Source organism: Leptonychotes weddellii, chromosome 10 (assembly GCF_054177405.1).
Source record: "Leptonychotes weddellii isolate Sample4059 chromosome 10, ASM5417740v2, whole genome shotgun sequence".
NCBI lineage: Eukaryota > Metazoa > Chordata > Mammalia > Carnivora > Phocidae > Leptonychotes > Leptonychotes weddellii.
The window spans coordinates 69,332,176-69,355,207 of NC_138378.1; the positions used below are offsets into that span (position 1 = coordinate 69,332,176).

Sequence of the window (23,032 nt, forward strand, 5' to 3'; positions counted from 1 at the left end):
ATTTATTCTTCAGCTCTGTGACTTCTGTTTGGTACTTTCTTATATTTTCTGTCACTTTGTAAAAGTTCTCACTGTGTTAGTCCATTCTTCTCCCAAGTTTGGTGACCATCTTTATAACCATTACTTTGAATTCTTTATCAGGTAAATTACTTCTCTCCATTTTCTTAAGGTCTGTTTCTGAGGTTTTATCTTTTCTTTCATTTGGAACATATTCTTTGTTTCCTCAGTTTGTTTGATTCTGTGTTTCTGTGTATTAGACAAAACAGCTACCTCTGCCTTTCTTGGAGGAGTGACCTTTTATAGATGATGAACCTTATTGTTCAACCTTTCTCTTGCTCTTGAACCTTTGTGGTTTTCTAAACAGCATGATTTGTTCTGGATAGGTCCCCATTGTTGAGGGTGTTCCAGGGGGATCTGTCAGTATTCCAACAGGAGGGATCTTATTTAGCACCTTGATTTTAGGCTGATAAGAAACCAGACCCTAAGGCAGCAGCCTGAAAATATATACTGTTTTGTGGGGCCATAATTGTAAACTTTGCTGGCCTTTAGACCAGAAGATCTGGAGATGTCCCCTGGGAGATAGTTGCAAAAATCAGGCTTCCAGATATGTGTATAATCTTTTTGGGAGGTATTGTTGAGCTGTAGTGAGGCCAGGGGAGTATGCAAGGTTGGTGTCTCCTGTCTTACATTCTCTGAGAGGACCTCAGTAGTTTCTAGAATGTGTGGCAGACTTGGACCTGCTCAGACTGAAGTGCTGAGCTAGTGCTTCAGGAAGACTGGGGGCCTTTTTCTCAGGAAGAATGGGGGTATGTTTTTGTCTGCTGTTTATACAGTGCCCTGGACACTATCAAGAACTGTTTGATTACTGCAGTCCTGTGGAGGCCACAAACACAAACCCCCTTGGCCACCAAGGCCAGGTGATCAAGGGGTGTCCGCTCTGTGGATTACATGTGCCTGTCGGCTTTAGTGGAGTAGGTGGAGAGCATAGGGAGTAGGGCAAGCTCACTGGCTTTAGCAAGGTAGAAGGAAAATACCTTGACTACATGCCCACCAGCTTCAGTGATACATCGGGAAGAGTGCCTTGTCTGTGCCCCTGCCAGCTTTAGGGCTTTAGCAAGGCAGTGGGAGAGTGCCATGACGACTTACTTGCACTTTGTCAACCCCAGTCAGGGAATGGGGCAGTGCTGCAGCCACCAGCACTCACTGGCTTTAGCAAGGGTGTGGGAGAATGCCATGACCATTTGTGCTTGCTGTCCCAACCAAGGAGCAGGGGAGTGCTGCAGCTGCCCAAGCTCACTGGCTTTAAACAGGGGAGTGGGAAAATGCCATGACAGTTGGGGCCCACTGGCCCCTGCCAGGGATCTGGAAAGTGATGCACCGTTTTGCTCCCACTGGCCTTAGCAAGGTAGTGGGATGCTGCCACATTAGCGCATACCCACTTGTCCCAGCAGGACAGAGGGAGAATGCAAAAATGACATCCTCCAGCACTTCTGTCTCTAAAGAGAGTATCAGCTTTACCCTGTCTCTCCAGCAGATGCTTTAAGATTAGCAAATGAATCTTCTTCACATATCATCTAGGCATTTTTCAAACTGCTACTAGTTTTCAGTTATTTTTCACAGGGAATTGTTCCATATGTAGATACAGATTTGGTGTGTCTATGGGAGAAGCTAAGCTTAGGACCTTCTTTCACCACCATCTTGGACTGACCCTTCCCTTCCTGCGCCACCCCCCGCCCCCCCGGCCCCGACCAATTTTAGTGCTTCTTAAATAATGTACATTGAGGACTAGTTTTGTGTGTGTGTGTGTACATGTGCGTGTGCATGTGTGTGTTGTTTTTAAACATTTTTTAATTTCTCACCAAAAACATAAAATTATAAGCTCTAGTTATTTTATTAGATTAATTGACATAAAATTCATAAAATTACCATCACATTACCACAAAAGTTATAAATCTTTACTATCCGTTTCTATAATCACATCATAGAAGACTGGTAATGAAGTTTGTGGGCTGGCATTGGTTTGCCAGTTGCGCTTTGGGCATCATTGCTCTAGATATTCTGGCAAATTGGGAAAGCCAAGGATGCTTTTGGTTAACACAGTAGACTGAATGCTCTTCAAGGGCAGGTTCATATGTTATTTATCTTATTTGAGAGCTTAGGACTGGCCCTGATAGGTGGTGGAAACTCAGTGATAGTGATTATATGGTGATAACTAAGAGATGTCATAAAACCGAATGGGCTAATACAAAGTCTGCAAATATTCAAAACTGAATTGTGAAATAGTAATTTAGGAGGGTTTCTATATCAGATTATCATCTTTTTCTTCAGGGATAAAATAGGCTTTAAAAAAATTTTTGGGGTACCTAGGTGGCTCAGTCAGTTAAGTGGCCGACTCTTGATTTCAGCTCAGGTCATGATCTCAGGGCTGTGAGCTCAAGCCCCATGTGAGGCTCTGTGCCGGGCATGGAGCCTGCCTAAGATTTTCTCTCTCCTTGTCCCCCTCTCCGCTCTAAAAAATTCTAATAAAGTATATTCAGTTCTGAATGGCATCTGGGAGCCAGCTGTCATTACTGGCTTTTAAACATTTTGCTCTACTTTAAAAAATTGATGTCAGAGATAGTGCCTAGGAGGGAATAAAACCTAGGAGATTTAGTAATTTGAGCCATTTCAAATTACCATTTCTATAAGTCAAAAACCATTGAATACTAGTAATTTTATATAGCTCAGTCTATAGATATAGCAGCATGGAACATTATTATTTGGGGGGGTACCCAGAGATGGTTTAACACCATCCCTTTTGTTTAATTTATGGAAACTGAAGCCAAGAGAAATATGCTTGAAGCCACAAAACCTTTTTCTAATTAACTATTAAGAGCAATAAATCAGATTTCACTAATTTACTGAAGGTAAAGGACAAAACTGAGTTGCTTTTCTTTTGGACTATTTTTACTTAAGTTTTGGACCAGGTTCTACTTAAAATAACAGCATAAACAATTTCAAGGGAAGTACTTAGTTTTTTAAAACAAGAAAATTTTCGGGGTGCCTGGGTGGCTCAGTCAGTTAAGTGTTTGCCTTGGGCTCAGGTCATGATCCTGGGGCCCTGGTTTCGAGCTCATTGTGAACTCCCTGCTCAGCAGGGAGTCGGCTTCTCCCTCTGTTCCTCCCCCTGCCCATGCTCTCTCTCTCTTTCTGTCTCTCTCTCAAATAAATAAATAAAATCTTTAAAAAAAATAAAAGTAAAACAAGAAAATTTTCAAGAGCTTTAGAAAATGCTAATTTTTAAACTTTTTTAGACAGTTTTACTTGCTTTAGCTCATTATATAAATTTTATTTCAGGAGATTATAGAAATGCAACTACATACTTTTTACCTGATATTTGGTCTTTTATTGTGTAAATATATATTTCTGACAAAAAATTCTGATGGACTAAATCAGGAGAAAAATCATTCTCTTTAAGACCCTTTACTAACAAGCTAATATTAATTGTCTCTAGAGGCAAATTGCTTTAATTTTTCAAGGTCTTAATTTCTTTGTGCTAACAACTGGCAGCATTCTGTAGTTTATAGGCTTAACTACACATTTTATCAGCAAATGCTTGGGACCTTGACAGAACTGTTGACAAGTAAAGATTTGTTTTTGGTTACCATGAGTAGTTTCTATGGGGGTGAACTATTGTTAGTACTTGGTAGCCTTCTATGCTTGTCAGTCTGTTTTCTTCCAAAGTGATGATGTGTTCCAGTTTACTTACTTAATGGAGATTAGGGGAGTGCATAGCTTTTTGAAATCCTTAATTACTGTTCCCATTAAGTGGTTGGAGAAGCAAGTATTTATATTTCATATGTTATCTTAATAATCTTTCTTTTTTTTCTGAGACATAAGGTAGCCACTAATAATCATTCTTTTTTTCTTAGACACAATGTAGCCACTAAAAAAATAACTATCCTTTATTCAAACAACTCCCTTGCATTATTCCAGCAATATTTTTTTCCTTATAGTATTAAAAACCCCACATATAATATGACTGGTAGAAGACTTAGTTATTTACTATTTGTGGTTATAAATATACTATTTGTGGTTGAGGATTTTCTGCTTTTTTTTTTTTTAAGTATATTTATGAGTTACTAGCAGTAGTGACCATGACAAAGAAAATTTCCTATAATTAAATTTTTTTTTCATTCTTGGGAAAATATAATTACCTAAATTCAAGGTCATCTTGTATTTTAGTCAATAAGATACTTATCCTAGAAGTTTATTATTTATCTTTGGCAATATTTGTCTAGTTCATTAAAAATAGCTATAAGTTGTGAAGTTGCATTTCCTGCTTATGTTTGGTGAACTTTTAAAAAATAGTGCTTTGGGTCATTGAATTCATGTCCCTAATATTTATTCTTCTTGGTCATAAGAACCAAGATTTTTCTTTCTTTTTTTTTTTTTAAGATTTTATTTATTTGAGAAAGAGAGAGCACGAGCGGGGGGGAGGGGCAGAGGGAGAGGGAGAAGCAGGCTCCCAACTGAGCAGGGAGCCCCATGGGGGCGGGATCCCATGACCCTGGGATCATGATTGAGCTGAAGGCAGATGCTTAACTGACTGTGCCACCCGGGTGCTCCCAGAACCATTCATATTGATCTAGATTTATTATATTTTTGATAGGGAATAAAACTGGAGAAATTAGTAATTCTTAGATTATAATGACTATAAATGACAATAGGCATGGTTAAAGTAAAAGAAATCCGGGTGCCTGGGTGGCTCAGTCGGTTAAGCGTCTGCCTTTAGCTCAGATCATGATCCCAGAGTCCTGGAATTTGAGTCCTGCATCGGGCTCGCTGCTCGGTGGGGAGACTGCTTTTCCCTCTGCTTGTGCGTTTGCTCTCTCTCTCTCTCTCGTGTGCGCTCTCTCAAAATCTTTAAAAAAAAAAGTAAAGTAAAAGAAATCTCATTATCTAGGCAGAAAATGCTCATTAAAGAAAATTTGGAAAGTGCTAAAAAATGAAAAAAAATTTAAAAACTCTAATTTTAACAGTGGTAACAACTTTGATATATTTCTTTCCCTTTGTGTGTGTGCTGTGGGGGAAGAAAGGGAGGCAAGAGGCCTTTAATCTTTTTTTTATATACTTTACAACATTATAGGCTCATATAGAATTCCACATGATTTATGTAGGTGCTTTGTCCTTAAGGAGATAGATCATAACTTCCTGTTTCTTAAGTGTGGGCCTCTCATAGTGACACCTTCCAAAGAGGAGGAAGTTGGGAAAATTATTTTACAGTAGAGAAACCTGACAAACATTACCTCAGCCAGGTGTCTTTAACAGTGATAAGCCATGTTGATAGCATGTACCCTTGATATGGTGTGATGAGAATGGCAATTTACCTCTGTGGTCTTCCTCCCCAAAACCCATAACCCCAGTCTAACTATGAGAAAATCATCAGGCAGATTCTAGCTAAAGGGCACTCTACAAAATAACTGACCAGTACTCCTCAAAACTGTCAAGTTAACAAAAACAAGGAAAGTTTGAGAAACTATCACAGCCACTTGAACTTAAGGAGAAATGAGGACTAAGTGTAATGTAACTTGGATGGGATCTTGGAACATTAAGAGGATGTTAGATCAAAACTAAGAAAGTATGCGGGGCACCTGGCTGTCTTGTAGGTAGAACATGCAACTCTTGATCAGAGTTGTAAGTTTGAGCCCCATGTTGGGTGTAGAGATTACTTAAAAATAAAATCTTAAAAAAAAAAACAACCCAAAAAACAACTAAATAACAAACTGTGGAGGTGCCTGGCTGGCTTAGTTTGAAGAGCAGAGTACTCTTAATCTCCGGGTTGTGAGTTCCAGTCCCACGTTGGGTGTAGAGATTACTAAAAAAATAAATAAACTTAAAAAAAAACAACTAAGAAAGTATGAATATAGACTGTAGTTAATAATAATGTATCGGGATGCCTGGGTAGCTCAGTTGGTTAAGCATCCGACTATTTTAGCTCAGGTCTTGATCTCAGGGTCATGAGTTCAAGCCCCATGTTGGGCTCCATGCTTAAAAAAATTTTTTTAATTAAAATAATGTATCAATATTGGTTCATTAATTGTCATAAGTGTACCATAGCATTGGAAGATGTTAATAAACTGGGAAATTGGTGTATTGAAACTCTGTCCTGTCTTCACAACTTTTTCTATTTTTTTAAAGTTTTACTGAAAACATAACAAAGAAAATTATAGATCCTATTAGAGCCCTCTCTATATCTTTCAGATTTCATTCTCCCTGTTCTCTGAAGTAATCAATATCCTGCATTAAGTGTTTAACAATCTCATGCATGACTTTACAGTCTTACTACATATTTTTTAAATTTATAGTATTTGTCATCTTATTTTCATATAAATAGCATCATACTTTATGTGTTTGTGTGCATTTGCCTTTTTTTTTATTATTGTTCAGCATTCTGTTTGTACTCTATCCATGTTGATAGATAGAATTCTAATTCATTTACTGAACTTCCTAAATGGAATCATAAAATCTATACTCTTTGTATTTGACTTTTATTTTAGCATATCTAAAATTTATGCATGTTATATCTGTCGATCATGTTTTAAAAATAGACTACTTTTTAGAGCAGTTTTATACAGAAAAATTGGGTGGAATGTACAGAGAATTACTTTATAGCCCCTCACACTCCTTCTCCTTGCAATATCCCCTATTATTAGCATCTTGCATTAGTGTAGTGTATTTGTTACAGTTGATGAGCTGATGTTGATTACATTATTATTAACTAAAGTTAATAGTTTGCATTAGAGTTCATTCCTTGTGTTGTACATTTTGTTGGTACATTCCATCTCTACAAACCTATAACGGGTTGTGTCCACCTTTATAGTGTCAGATTCTGTACAATATACAGAATAGTATTACTGCCTAAAAATCCCTTGTGCCCCACCTATTCATCCTTCTCTCCCTCTGAACCCTGGGCAGCCACTGATTTTTTACTGTGTCCATGGTTTTGCCTTTTCTGGAATGTCATATAATTGGAATCATAAAGTATATAGCTTTTTCATATTGACTTCTTTCATTTGGTAATAGGCATTTAAGTTTCTTTTATGTTTTTTCATGGCTTGATAGCTCTTTTTTTAAATTTATTTTTTATTTTTTATTTTAATAGTACTGAATAATAGTCCATTGTCTGGATATACTACAGTTTATCTAGCCATTCCCCTACTAAAGGACATCTTGGTTGCTTCCAGGCTCTGGCAGTTATGATTAAAGCTGCTATAAATATCCATGTGTAGGGGCGCCTGGGTGACTTAGTCGTTAAGCGTCTGCCTTCGGCTCAGGTCATGATCCTGGGGTCCTGGGATCGAGCCCCACATTGGGCTCCCTGCTTCATGGGAAGCCTGCTTCTCCCTCTCCCAGTCTCCCTGCTTGTGTTCCCTCTCTTGCTGTGTCTCTCTCTGTCAAATAAATAAAATCTTAAAAAAAAAAAAAATCCATGTTTAAGTTTTTGTTTGGATATAAGCTTTTAACTCATTTGGTTAAATACCAAGGAGTGTGATTGCGGGATTGTATGGTAAGAATATGTTTAGGGGCGCCTGGGTGGCTCAGTCGTTAAGCGTCTGCCTTCGGCTCAGGTCGTGATCCCGGGACCCTGGGATCGAGCCCCGCATCGGGCTCCCTGCTCCGTGGGGAAGCCTGCTTCTCCCTCTCCTACTCTCCCTGCTTGTGTTCCCTCTCTCGCTATGTCTCTGTCAAATAAATAAAATCTTTAAAAAAAAAAAGAATATGTTTAGTTTTGTAAGAAACTGCCAATGTCATCTAAAGTGGATATTCCATTTTGCATTTCTACCTGTAATGAGTAAGATTTCTTGTTATTCCATATCCTTGTCAGCATTTGTTGCTGCTTTTTCTGCATCTATTGATGTGAACATGTAATTTTTCTTTTTTAGCCTGTTGATATGATGGATTACATTAATTGAATTTTGAATATTGAACCATCCTTGCATAAATCCCACTTGGTTGTGATGTATAAATCTTTTTAGACATTACTGGATTCGATTTGCTAATAGGTTGTTGAGGATTTTTGTATTTATGTTCATGAGAGGTACTAGTTTATGGCTGTTTTTCTTATAACATCTTTGTCTGGTTTTGGTATTAGAATAGTGCTTGTCTCATGGAATGAGTTTGGAAGTATTCCTTCTGCTTCTTTTTAAAAAAATATTATATTTATTTATTTATGAGAGACACACAGAGAGAGGGAAGCAGAGGCAGAGGGAGAAGTAGGCTTCCCGTGGAGCTGGGAGCCCGATGCAGGACTCGATCCCAGGACACTGGGGTCGTGACTTGAGCCAAGGGCAGATGCTTAACCAACAGAGCCACACAGGTGCCCTATTCCTTCTGCTTCTATTTTCTGAAAGAGTGTAGAAAATTGGTATAATTCCTTCCTTAAATGTTTGGTGAAACTCACCAGTAAACCGATCTGGACCTGGTACTTTCTGTTTTGGAAAGTTACTAATTATTGATTCCATTTCTTTAATAGACGAAGGCCCAGTCAGATGATTCATTTCTCCTGAGTTTTTGTAGACTGTGAGTTTCCAGAAACTGTTCCATTTCTTCCAGGTTATCAAATTTGTGGGCATATAGTTGTTCATAATAGTCCTTTATTATCTTTTTAATGTCCATGGGGTCGTTAATGATGGCCCATCTTTCTTTTCTAATGTTAGTAATTTATTTCTTCTTTTTTTTTTTTAATTTACCTGGCTAGAGGTTTATTACTTTTTTTTTTTTTTTAAAGATTTTTTATTTATTTATCTGAGAGAGAGAATGGGAGACAGAGAGCATGAGAGGGGGAGGATCAGAGGGAGAAGCAGACTCCCTGCTGAGCAGGGAGCCCCATGCGGGACTCGATCCCGGGACTCCAGGATCATGACCTGAGCCGAAGGCAGTTGCTTAACCAGCTGAGCCACTCAGACGCCCCGAGGTTTATTACTTTTATTGATCTTTTTGAAGAACCAGCTTTTGGTTTAATTCATTTCCTCAGTTGATTTCCTGCTTTCAATTTCATTGATTTTTGCTCTAATTTTTATTATTTCTTTTCTTCTGCTTACTTTGGATTAATTTGCTCTTCTTTTTCTAGTTTCCTAAAGTGAAAGTTTAGATGATTCATTCAGATTTTTCTTCTTTTCTAATATATGTATTCAGTGCTATAAATTTCTTTGTAACACTTGCCTTCATTGTATCTCACAAATTAGGTATTTTCATTTTAAATTTGTTTAAAATATGTTAAAATTTCTTTTGGTATTTCTTTGACATATGTGTTATTTAAAAGTGTGTTATTTGGGGGCGCCTGGGTGGCTCAGTTGGTTAAGCGACTGCCTTCGGCTCAGGTCGTGATCCTGGAGTCCCGGGATCGAGTCCCACATCGGGCTCCCTGCTCGGCGGGGAGTCTGCTTCTCCCTCTGACCCTCCTCCCTCTCATTCTCTCTGTCTCAAATAAATAAATAAAATCTTTAAAAAAAAAAAAAAGTGTGTTATTTGGGGCACTTGGGTGGCTCGGTCAGTTAAGTGTCTGCCTTTAGCTCAGGTCGTGATTCCAGGGTACTGGAATCAAGCCCCACATCGGGCTCCGTGCTTAGCCCAGAGTCTGCTTGTCCTTTCCTTCTCCCCCTGCCCCCTGCTCGCATGCACTCTCTCTCTCATTTGTGTTTTCTCTCTCAAATAAATAAAATCTTAAATAAAAGTGTGTTATTTAATTTCCAACTATTTTGGGATTTTTCAGCTACCTTTGTGTTACTGATTTCTAGTTTAATTCCGTTGTTGTCTGAGAGCAGACATGTATGATTTCTTTTTTTAAAAAAGATTATTATTTATTTATTTGAGAGTGAGAGAGTATGAGCCAGAAGTGGGGGGTGGGTAGAGGGAGAGGGAGAAGCAGACTCCTTGCTGAACAGGGAGCCCAACACAGGGCTCTCTTCTAGGATCCTGAGATCATGACCTCTGCTGAAGGCAGGTGCTTAACTGACTGAGCCATCCAGGCACCCCAGACATGTATGATATCTATTCTTTTAAATGTATTAAGGTGTGTTGTGTAGCTGAGAATGTGGTCTATCTTGGTCAGTGTTCTGTGTGAGGTTGAGAAGAATGTGTATTGTGCTGTTGTTGGATGAAGTACTCTATAGATGTCAATTAGATCCAGTTGATAGTATTGTTTATTTAAACTGTGTTCTGCGTACTGGATCTTTTAATTACCAATAGAGGGGTGTTTAATTCTCCCACTATAATAGTGGATTCATGTATTTCTCTTTGCAGTTGTATCAGTTTTTATACCATATGTGTTTTACACCAATTAAAAGACTGAGACTATTAGAGTAGATGAAAAAAACAAGACTCAACTGTATGTTGACTATTAGAAACCCATTTTAAATATGACACATTGATTAAAAGTAAAAAGATGGAGGAAGATATACCATGATAACACTAATCAAATGAAAACTGGAGTCGCTATATTAATTCAGATAAAGCAGAGTTTATTTATTTATTTATTTAAGATTTTATTTATGTATTTGAGAGAGAGAGCACAAGGGGGGGGTGGGGCAGAGGGAGAGGGAGAAGCAGACTCACCACTGAGCAGGGAGCCCGATGCAGGGCTTGATCCCAGTACCCCGGGATCATGACCCAAGCCGAAGGCAGACTCTTAACTGACTGAGCCACCCAGGCACCCCAGAGTTTATTTATTTTTTAAGATTTTATTTATTTATTTGATATATAGAGAGAGAGAGTGAGGACGAGCAGGGGGAGTGGCAGGCAGAGGGAGAGGGAGAAGCAAGCTCACCCCTGAGCAGGGAGCCCAGTGCAGGACTCTATACCAGGACTCTGGAATCATGACCTGAGCTGAAGGCAGATGCTTAACTGACTGAGCCACCCAGGCACCCCGAAGTAGACTTTAGAGCAAGGAAAATTGTTATGGATAAAGAGGGACATTACATAATAATAAAGGGGTCAAATCTTCAAGAAGATGTTAAGGACATCTTCCTCAACATGTATGCACCTAGCAGCACATTGTCAAAATACATGAAGCAGAAAGTTGTAGAACTGCAAGGAGAAATAGACCAATCCACTATTGTAGTTGGGAGACTTCAACACCCTGCTATTCATAATAGACAGATCCAACAGTTAGAAGATCAATAAGGACATAGTTGAGCCAAACAGGTCAATCAGTTAACTAGATCTAATTGACATTTATAGATTGTTTTGGTGGGGGAGGGAGGGAGAGATGAAGAGGTAGAACACAAGAGGTTTTAGAGCAGTGTAACTATACATGTTGTTTATACCTTTGACAAAACTTATAGAATGTACAACAAGAATGAACCATAATGTAAACTATAGACTTTGGTTAATAATGATGTGTCAGTATTGATTTGTCCTTTGTAACAAAGTACCACACTGATGTGGATATTGATGGTAGGGAAAGCTGTATGTGCATGGGTGGAGGGATTATGGGTATGTGGTAACTCTACTTTTTGGTTAGTTTTGCTGTGTAAAGTTTCTTAGTTAAAAATGAGAACAAGTGCATCTGGAACCTAGTAATTTCTAAAGGTGTTTTCTGGTTTATTTTTCAGAGAGGTTGCCATTTTTATTGAAAAACCCGAGGCAGAGTTGTGTGTCATTGAAGCATTCATATTAGGTGATAATATGGAATCACTTTGCTCAGATATATGAAGTTTACATTGTATGGAAGTATGTATTTCACTAAATACCATTTATCTGTGTTTGTTTTAAGCACTGGGCCTTTGTTTGAAATACCACTCTAATAAACTAGAAGCTTAATGGAAAAAGCTATGTTTTGTCTACCAGCGAATAATAGGAATTCTCTGTGGTTTAATCTTTAGTGCCAACTGTAAATACTCTCGCTTTCAAGCAGGAAGAAGAGATTAATGATTGTATGTAACTATTAAAATACAATAGATTGCTTTAGGACTAAAATGCTTTGGGGTTGATTAATATCAAAGTTTCCAATTTTCAAATATTAGCCTTTTAATTTTAATTACTTAAATAAGTAATATACTTGATAATGAGCAGTTTATTAAAAAGGCATCATTCAGTTCAGTTGATTATTTATTATTTGTTTATTATTTTATTTTTTGATTTAATTTTATTTAAAGATTTATTTATTTATTTTAGAAAGAGAGCATGAGCAGGAGGAGCAGAGAAGGAGGGATAAAGAATCTCAAGCAGACTCTGCACTGAGCCCGATGTAGGGCTCAGTCTCATGACCCTGAGATCATGACCTGAGCCAAAACCAAGAGTCAGATGCTTAACTGACTGTGCCACCCAGGCGCCCCTTTTATTTATTTATTAAAACAATAGCAGTCATTTATTTAGCTAATGAATCTGAACTTTAGGCAGAACTCAGAGGGGAAGGCTCTTTTCATAAGGTGTTTACTCAACTGGAGGCTGTCTGATCCACTTCCCAAAATGCATCATTAACTGGCTATTTGGTGCTGGCTATTGGCTGGAAGCTTAGTGATAGACTGAGGGCTGGAGGCCAGAGTCCTTATGAGATAGTCTGTATGAGCTCCTTATAGCTTAGTACCTGGGTTCTATGAGCAAACCTCTTACAAGGGACAAAATGGAAGTTGCCAGTTTCTTAAAACCTGAGCCTGAAAATTGACACAGCATCATTCTGCCATGATCTTTTTTGAACTTTTTTTTTTTAAAGGACTTTAATTTTTATAGTAGTTTCAGGTTCACAGCAAAATTGAGCAGAAAGTATAGATTTTCCATCTGCCCCTGTCCCCACATATGCACAGCCTCCCCAACAATCAATATCCTGCACCAGAGTGGTAAATTTGTTATAGTGGATGAAGCAACGTCACCCAAAGTCCATAGTTTACATTAGGGTTCACTCTTGCTGTTGTACATTTAATGGATTTTGGCAAATATATAATGATGTGTATCTACCATTACATTATCATATAGAATAGTTTCACTGCCCTAAAAATCCTGTGTTCTGTTTATCCCTTTCTTTACCCCCAACCCCTGGCAACCATGATCTTTTTACTGTTAGAACTTTATAATTTTGCCTTTTCCAGAATGTCATATACAGTTGATCCTTGAACAACAAGGGTTTAAACTGTATGGGTCTACTTACTGTGGGTAACGCAGATTTTGTACAGTACTGTAAATGTGTTTGCTCTTCCTTAGAATTTTCTTAATAACATTTTCTTTTCTCTGCCTTACTTTATTGTAAGAATATGGTATATAGTACATATAACATACAAAATATGTGTTAATTGTTTATGTTACTGGGAAGGTAAGGCTTCCAGTCAGCTTTAGGCTATTAGTAGTTAAGTTTTTAGGGAATCAAAAGTTATATGTGGATTTTTGATTGTGCTGGGGGTGTCAGTGCCCCAACCCCTGTGTTATCAAGGGGTCAACTTTAGTTGGAATTGCCGTGACATTTGGACAAGCAGTCACACAGCCCGTATTCTAGGGATTGGGATATAGACTCTTAACTTTCATTTGGAGAGGGGTCAAGAATCGTGTAGCCAAGTTTTAAAATTGTCACATTCTATATTTCTATATTGTAAATAAGGAAACCCAGGTGCAACAAGACTAAAAGATTTTCCTGCAGTCAAATGAGTAGTCAAGACCAGGTTTTTTGGGAGTCCAGATTCACTCATTCATCATATATTTACTGATCACCTACTATGTGATCAGTCACTAGCTAGGACCCAGTCACTATGCTAGGACCTAGAGATTAAAGATAAACAAGTGGGGCAAGGTCTGTGCCCTCTAGAAGTGCTCACATGTTAGAGTGAGGTATGGGCCTGGCAGTTCCCCTACATTGTGATAAATACCACTAATTTACTATGCAGCCTACAAAGTAACATCTGTGTTAAAGCCTGAAAACAAGGTAGTGTCAACAAAAGGGGTTGAAGGAACAGCAACTAAGATGTTCTAGGCAGAAGGAACAACATAGGCAAAGATCCAGAGGATAGTGAAAGAACAGCAGTTTTATGAGCTAAAATGAGTTCAGTATGGATGGAGGGAGATGGAGTGGGTGGAAGATTGTAAGAGGTAGGGGAAGATGAAGAGACACAAAGCTAGAGAGGTAGAGGAGGTACCTGTTTATGATTCACCTTGTAAACCATATTGAAGAATTAGAACTGAAATCTGGAAGCTAGAGAAGTCTTTACAGGTTTTTTTTTTTTAAGATTTTATTTATTTTGACACAGAGACCCAGCGAGAGAGGGAACACAAGCAGGGGGAGTGGGAGAGGGAGAAGCAGGCTTCCCACGGAGCATGGAGCCCGATGTGGGGCTAGATCCCAGGATCCTGGGATCATGACCTGAGCCAAAGGCAGACGCTTAACGCCTGAGCCACCCAGGCGCCCCCAGGTTTTTTTTTTAAAGTAAGCTTTTTATTTAGAGATAATTACAGATTCATATGCAGCTGTAAGAAATAGTAGAAAAAGATATCCTTGTACACTTGAGCACTTCTCCCAATGGCAACCTCTTGTAAAACTGTAGTACTTTCTGGGGCACCTGAGTGAGTCAGTTGGTTAAGCATCTGCCTTCAGCTCAGGTCATGATCCCAGCGTCCTGGGATCAAAGCCCCACATCAGGCTCCCTGCTCAGCGGGGAGTCTGCTTCTCCCTCTCTCTCTGACCCTCCCCCTGCTCATGCTCTCGCTTGGTCTCTCTCAAATGAATAAATAAAAAATCTAAAATAAAACCCACTATAGTAATATATTGACATTGATTCAGTCAGGATGTAGAACTTTCCATTACCAGTAGGATCCCTCATGTTGAAGTTTTATAGCTATATTCATTTTCCTCCCACCCATCCTCACCCCTTCCTTTATTTTCAAACAACCGATAATCAATTTATTAAAATAGTTGATAATACCTGCAGTGGTGACTTCAACCTTAACTCCTGGTTAAATACTGATGGAAGTAATCGGTTTAACAGTTTCAGAAGGACTGTGGGAGTCAGTGAGTCCCTTATGGGTCCTCATCTTAAAAAAAAAAAAAAAAATCATCTTAGACTCTCCAGCCTAAGGAGTTTTTCTTGTACTGATTCTGAGTCCTAGTAGGCATCTGAACTGGTTCTTTTTTTCTTTGAGCATATACCTTATCCAGAGATTTTACACTGTGACTGGTTAGGGTAATTCTAATTTGGTGTATCAACACCTCCAGTTCCACAGATGTCTTTCTAGTATCTTTTCAAAACCATGGCTGTGATGTGGCTTCCTGACCAACTTGTTCCTGGGCAAGCGTGAACAGTGGTGAGTCAGAAGCAGGAGACTGTGGACCTGATCTCTCCTGTAGCTGTGACCATGTCTTTCTCAAAGCCCTCACTCCTTTTTTAACCCCTGACAACCACTAATCTGTTTTCCATTTCTGTAATTTTATCCTTTCAAAAATATTATATACATGGAATAATACAGTGTATAACCTTTTCTGATTGGCGTTTTTCATTCAGCGTAATTCTCTGGGAATTCATGCAGGTTGTGATAACAATGGTCCAGTTCCTTTTTATTGCAGATAAGTATTCCATGGTATGGGTGTATCATAGTTTATCTAACCATTTACCTGTTGAAGGACATCTGGCTTATTTCTAATTCTGGGGTATTACAAATAAGGCTGTGGGAAATATTTGTGTATTAAAGCTTTTTCTGTGGACCCAAGTCCTCCTTTCTATAGGATAAATTCACAGAAATGATATTGCTAGGTCATATGGTAATTGTATGTTTCATTTCTTTAGTAAATTGACAGACTTTTTCACTGTGTGTGTACCATTTTACATTCCCACAAGCAATGTATGAGTGATCGAATTTCTCTATATCCCTGGCAGCATTTGGTCTTGTCACTGTTTTTAAATTGTAACCATTCTAATTCATTGTGGTTTTATTTATTTTATTTAAATATTATTTTTAAAAAATAATCTCTACACTCAATATGGGGCTCAAACTCATGACCCTGAGATCAAGAGTCAAATGCTTTACCAACTTGAGCCAGCCAGTGTCCCTCATTGTGGTTTTAATTCACATTTTTCTGATGGGTAATGATGTTGGACATTTTTCATGTACTTATTTGCCATTTATATATCCACTCTGATCAAATGTTTCTCATCTTTTGTCCAGTTTCTAATGGGATTATTTATTTTTTAATGTTAAATTTGAAAGTTCTTTATATATTTTAGATTAGTCCTTTGTCAAATACTTGTTTTGAAATTTTTTCTCCCAGTTTGTAGGCTGTCTTTTCCTCCCTTCAGTGTTTTTTTTGCACAGGACAAAGTTAATTTTGATAAGGTCGAATATAGTAGTTTTTCCTTTTATGGATCATGCTTTGGTGTTGAATCTAGGACCTCTTTGCCTAGTTCTACGTAGATATCAAAGATTGTCTTCTATTTTTAAAAAAAGATCTATGGTTTTGTATTATATCTAAGCCCATGATCTATTTTAAGTTAGTTTTTATATAAGTTAGGAAATTTATGTTGAGGTTCCTTTTTTTTTAACTTAAGTATATCTACTTACTTAACTACCTTTTGTTGAAAAGGCTGCCTTTCTTTTCTGCATTTAATTGCTTTTGTACCTTTGTCAAAAATCAGTTGTTCATGTTTGTGTGGGTCTGTTTTTGTGTTATTCTATTCCATTAGCTTATGTCTCCTCTCCGCTGTACATACTACAGTCTTGATTATTGTAGCTACATCTTAAGTCTTGAAATGAGGAAGACTGATTTCTCCCACTTTATTGTTTTTGTTTTCAAAAGTTGTTTTTATCTATTCTGTTTCCTTTGGCTTTCCATATAAATTTTAGAATAATTTTGTGTATATATACAAAATTTCTTGCTAGGATTTTGATAGGAATTATATATATATATACACACACAGATATATATAATTATCAGTCTGTTTCTTTTCTCTGAAGTAGCCATGAATAACTTGGCGTGGGTTTACTTCTCCTCTCTCCTACTACCTTTTTGTGTTTATTTGAAATTTCAGTTTCATATTTATAGTTATTAATTTTTAACATAAAAATTGTTTTTGGATCATCATGTTCCAGTCAAGTATATCTTTAGCATAATGCTGATCTATGTTGACTAGGAGACCAGCAGTTTCTCTAAGCTGTCTACCGTCAGTGACATAATGTGGTTTCACTCAGTGATTATATTCTAGCAGCAGCAGTTTTGTCAATAATAATAATATGATGGTTTACATTTTTATTTTTTATTCAAATTCTCCCTTTCCTCTGATTTCATAGCCTAAATTACCTTTGGCTCAGAGTCCCTTGCTTAGCAAGGCTAGATTAGGCAAACCATCACTTTGGGATTATTTTTTATCTTTATCTAGGAGTTTATGGTTTGTGATATACATGAGAGGATTTTGTAAAGAAGTTGGTAACTTTAAATAATTCTAGACTTTATGTTGATCTGCAGCATTTATTATTTTTGGTTTAAAAAGTTGTTGTTAAGGTTGTGAGTGCTTTTTAGAACATGAATTCTAGGGCGCCTGGGTGGCTTAGTTGGTTAAGCGACTGCCTTTGGCTCAGGTCATGATCTTGGAGTCCCAGGATCGAGTCCCGCATCAGGCTCCCTGCTCAGCAGGGAGTCTGCTTTTCCCTCTGACCCTCCCCCCTCTCATGTGCTCTCTCTCTCAAATAAATAAATAAAATCTAAAAAAAAAAAAAAGAACATGAATTCTAGGGGTTGTGTTAGATGCTATAATTGCAGAGATAATGTAGACCCTGCCCTCACAGATTAGAATCTGTTGGGTGAAATAGACTTGTAAACAGATAATTCCGTTACATTGAGGTAAGTGTGATGACAGAGATATTAGGGCATTTCTGGAATAGAAAGGGGCCCTTACCTTTTTAGGGGAGGAGGAATATTGGAGAAGCCATGCTTGAAATGAGTCTTGAATGGTAAATAGGAGTTAATCTGGTGAAGGACATTTAATCTGGTGGAAGTTAATGTGATGGAAGGACATTTCAAGCAGTTAGAATAATGGACAAAGACACATAGAAAGAAGTAGCGTGTTCGGATTTCTCGTAGGGGAATTTCAAATAGGTTAGTGCTGTGTGAATGACAAGTGAGGAAAGCAGGAAGCTGTAAGATATGAGGCAGTGGTTCTCAAACCTATTATATCCATTGTTTCCTTTCTATAGTAAATATTTTCTCTCTTTTTTAAGATTTTATTTATTTACTTATTTGAGAGAGAGAGAACGAGTGGAAGGGGAGAGGGAGAAGCAGACTTGCCACTGAGCAGAGAGCCCGATGCAGGACTCGATCCTAAGACCCTGGCATCATGACCTGAGCCAAAGGCAGACGCTTAACCTACTGAGCCACCCAGGCACACTATAGTAAATATTTTCTAATCCCCCTTTATTTATTCTTAAATAGAATTTATGTATAATTATAATTCATACATATAAAATTAACATGCATAATTTCTAACAAATCAACATCATGACATAAATCTAATATAGTCAACTTATAATAAAATAATTTGAAATGTATTTTAAAATGTAAATATTCAAGCATAACTGCATTAGAACATATAGTGAATCAAACATATACTTGTACCTATATGTAGAATCCCTGTGAATGTGCAACAATAAACACAGACTTATATAGATATATTGATAATTCAGATATTTTAACTGGTATTGCCATTGGTAATGAGATTTTCCAAAATGTTCGACAACTGTTTGTAAAGTTCTGACCAAACTAAAGTACAAATTATATTACTTTCATTCCTATAAAATTTGGTATTTATTAAAACTGCAAAATATTTTTTATGAAAAAAAATTAATTTCTAGGTTCGGGTAATTATAAACAGGTTTTTCCACATAATGTTAGATGGGATGTTACCAAGTCATGTGGGGCATGAGTCAGTTTGTTTTGTGGAATGTTCTTGAGCAGGGATTGGTAAACTACATCCCAGAGCCACACTGCCTATTTTTGTATAGCTCATGAGCTAAGAATCTTAGGTTTGTATATTTTTAGAGTTGGACCAAAAAAAAAAAAAAAGAGGAATATATAATAACAACTTTACAGAAAGTTTGTCAACTCATTTTCTTGAGCATTGTAGGATGCCTAGCATTCCTAGGTCCTGCTCACTAGATGCCAGTAAGCACTGCAATCACTATGAAACCAAACACAGCTCCAACATTTTTCAAGTTACTTCGGAGGGCAGTACTACCTTGTTGAGGACCACTACCCTAGATGATCAGTTTTCAATATTTTATTCCTCTGTGACACACTTAACAGTAATATGCATGATTTATTCTGATGTAGGTTTCTTGTGTTTGTAATTTTCTTTTTTCTTCTATTCAAGGAAACAGTTAAAATGAGGCAAGAATTGTTAATATAAAGTTAACCTTGAAAACCCTCCCAATTTATGTTTATAAAAATAAATTTTACAGACTTTAATTCTTTTACTAATAATAACATTATTTATAACATAACTTACACAGGAATTTTTACAATTGATAACCACTATAGCAGGTAATAGCCAACTGTTGGAAACCTTAACACAGGGAAGTGATAGTATCCTATTGACATTTTATTAATTTTTTTTCTTTTTAAAAGATTTTTAGAGATAGAGAAAGAGTGCGAGGAAGAGCAGAGGGAAGGGACAAGCAGGCTCTGCGCTGAGTGCCGAGCCCAAAGTGAGGCTTGTTCTCAGAACCCTGAGACAATGACCTGAGCCAAAATCAAGAGTCGGAGGCTTAACCGACTGAGTACCCAGGTGCCCTGACATTTAGATTACTTTGGTGGGGTATAGAAGATAAGAGTTGAGGAGGTACAAGGTAGAAGCCTAGTTTAGGTACAAGAGAGTGATTGCTCTCAAGTACTCAATACTGGGTAGTAGGGACAGAGCAGAAGGGACACATTATTAGAGAATTATTTCAGATACAAGAATCAGTAGAAGTTGATGAACAAAATGTTGTAGGCTTAGTTCTTAACCTTTGTTGCTCATTAGAATGATTTGGGAAGCTTTTAAACAATGCCACTGCCTAGGCCCTGTTTTAGAATTTTTAGAAATCAGAATTTCTGGGATAGAGTCTGGGCATTGATATTTTAAAAATGTACCTCATGGGACGCCTGGGTGTACAGCTGGTTAAGCATCAGACTCCTGGTTTCAGCTCAGGTCATGAACTCAGGGTCATGGAATTGAACCCCCACATGGGGGCTCCGTGCTCAGTGTGGAGTCTGCTTAAGACTCTTCTTTCCTCTTCCTCTGCCCCTCCCCCTGCTCACTCGAGTTCTCTCTCTCTCAAAATAAGTAAATCTTAAAAAAAAAAAAATGTACCTCATTATTCTAATGTGCAGCCAGTGTTGAAAACCACTAATTCAAGTTGTGGAGGAGGGGGCAAGAATCAGGAATAAGTGAGTACCAGGCTGCCAGCTGAGGCTCCTGGTGGATGGAGGTGGCATGCCTTGAACAGTGTCTATTCCATGGTAGCTATTCAAATATTTCTTGAATAAATGAAAATTGATGACTTTGGACTCAAACCACAATCAGTTCCTTATTTAATTTCTGATTATTCTAAATTTGGATGAATTGATCCCAGTTCAATATATTATTGACTGGGACCCAACCAAAATAAATTGTCACAGGTGAGGTTATATCAAAATAGATACCTTCATATGATTTGAGGAAAAGTATGATATGAATCATCTACGTTGTGATGTGATATTGTGAAGCAAAGTGCTAGTAGAAATAATTTGACTTAATTATAGTATATTATACAAATTGATGTTTCTATTGAGTGGCTTAGATAGAGAATTTGGGTGTTTATGATGATGTTTATTTGAATTATACTGTGAAATATCTTTATCAAACGTTGTTACATTTATCATATAGTTTTTTTTTTTACATTAATTGAAGAATGAAAGGCAGTATGTTTGTCTGTCAGCCCCGTCCTACTTCCTCTACCTATACTATGCTTGTATACTGTCTTCACACTCATTGTTCTCAGTGCTACTGCCCAAGTTTAGTCAGAACTGTTGGTTCTAAATGATAGGAATATAGCTTAAACTATCTTGAATAGTAAATCAAATTTTTTGGTACCTGAAGGTGGAAAGGATGCTGAGATAGCATACGGAATTCAAGGAAGGTTTACAGGAACCAGGGCCTTGGGGATTATAGAGCAGGGATATCACTCCTTTAGAACCCACTCTCAACTCTGCTTGGCTTCATTCTTTTTATTGCAATCAGGCCTTTGCCAAAAGAGCAAAGAGAGCAGTCTGCATCCTAGCCTCATGTTTTTCTGATACCATGACCCCAAGAGGCAAGACCATTTCTTTTCCTGCTCTAAATTAGGAGATTGATTTGGATCAGCTGTTGTGTCCAGAGAAAGGAGGATAACTATGATTTGTCTGGTTTGGAGCTCATGCCAACCCCAATGGCCAGGGGAGGATAAGGAAATACCAAAGAAGAGGCAAGGAAAATCTTGTCTTGAGACCAGATCATTAACAGTCACTGTCCTCTCGAAGGCTCCATTGCCACAGACCTTTGATGATTTCCCACTTCAGTTTATGTAGCAGCTTACTGTTCTCAAAACAGCAATGGCGGGGCGCCTGGATGGCTCAGTCGGTTAAGCGTCTGCCTTGGGCTCAGGTCATGATCCTGGAGTCCCAGGATCGAGCCCCATGTCGGGCTCCCTGCTCAGTGGGGGAGTCTGCTTCTCCTTCTCCCTCTGCTCCTCCTCTACTCGAGCTCACTCTCTCTCACTTTCTCTCTCAAATAAATAAATAAAATAATTAAAAACAGCAATGGCGGGGGGCCTGGGTGGCTCAGTTGTTGGGCTTCTGCCTTCGGCTTGGGTCATGATCCCGGGGTCCTGGGATCGAGCCCCGCGTTGGGTTCCCTGCTCGGCGGGGAGCCTGCTTCTCCCGCTCCTGCTCTCCCTGCTTGTGTTCCCTCTCTCGCTGTGTCTCTTTCTGTCAAAATAAATAAATAAATAAATAAATAAATAAAAACAGCAATGGCAATTTAATAATCATTCAAAATATGATCTGTAGTTAAGAAGCTATCTCTTTCTATTTATTTACCAAATTCAGATTTATTTTTTTTTCTGTCATTATAGTCTATTGCATCTGCAGACATGGATTTCAACCAGCTGGAGGCATTCTTGACCGCTCAAACCAAAAAGCAAGGTGGGATCACATCTGACCAAGCTGCTGTCATTTCCAAATTCTGGAAAAGCCACAAGACAAAAATTCGAGAGAGCCTAATGAACCAGAGCCGTTGGGACAGTGGGCTTCGGGGCCTGAGTTGGAGAATTGACGGCAAGTCGCAGTCAAGGCATTCAGCTCAAATTCACACCCCTGTTGCTATAATGGAGCTGGAAATAGGGAAAAGTGGACAGGTAAATCAAACTTTAATTTCGTTTTGTAAACTATATTTCTCATTACATGTTAGCTATATATTCAGATTGATTTTATGTAACAGTCTTCTTTGCAGAGATAATAAGAATAATAGGAAAAGACCCTGTTTCCTAGAATCCCTTTTCAGATATGGAATCATCTGAAAATTTGGATATTCCCAGTTTTGGATAGAATCTGGAAACCAGCCTCATGGTCCTGGCAGTTATCTCAGAAGTACAAAATGGGTCATTGAGGTGATTGCACAGAAGTTGGCTACTACTCCATTTTGGTTAGATCTCAGAATTCTTGGCATTTGGTCAGAATCTTTAAAGCAATGATAGAGATGCTAAGTAAAGAGCAGAAATTGAGATTAAACAACACAGAACAAAACTATCTCACCCAGTCATCTTTTTTGGCAGTGTATCTTAATTACAGTATTTGTTCCTAAAGACCCTAAGTGTGCTATCTCTATCCTTGAGCCCACAAATAATTTTTAATTTGATCTTGATTATTTACAAAACAGTCCTCTTTTTCTTGCAGTTTCCATTGTCATTATAGCAGATGATTTTGGCATCTACATTGTTTTTCTTGAAGTCATTCAGTTTGTGCTTCAGATGACTGCCAGATCAGACTTTTAATGACCTGGTGTATGCCTTTTGAGAAAAAAAGAAAAAAGCA

The 23,032-nt window shown here is 37.9% G+C and overlaps 1 protein-coding gene across 6 annotated transcripts in view; it reads left to right on the forward strand.

Moving 5' to 3' along the window:
• COMMD1 (copper metabolism domain containing 1) overlaps positions 1-23,032 on the forward strand; it is a 248,135-nt gene that overhangs the window by 63,466 nt on the left and 161,637 nt on the right. For all 6 annotated transcript variants that reach the window (XM_081832052.1, XM_081832049.1, XM_081832050.1 and 3 more), the window contains exon 2: positions 22,075-22,356. In XM_081832052.1, coding sequence (XP_081688178.1) covers positions 22,075-22,356 — 282 coding nt within the window. The remainder of the gene's footprint in view (positions 1-22,074; positions 22,357-23,032) is intronic.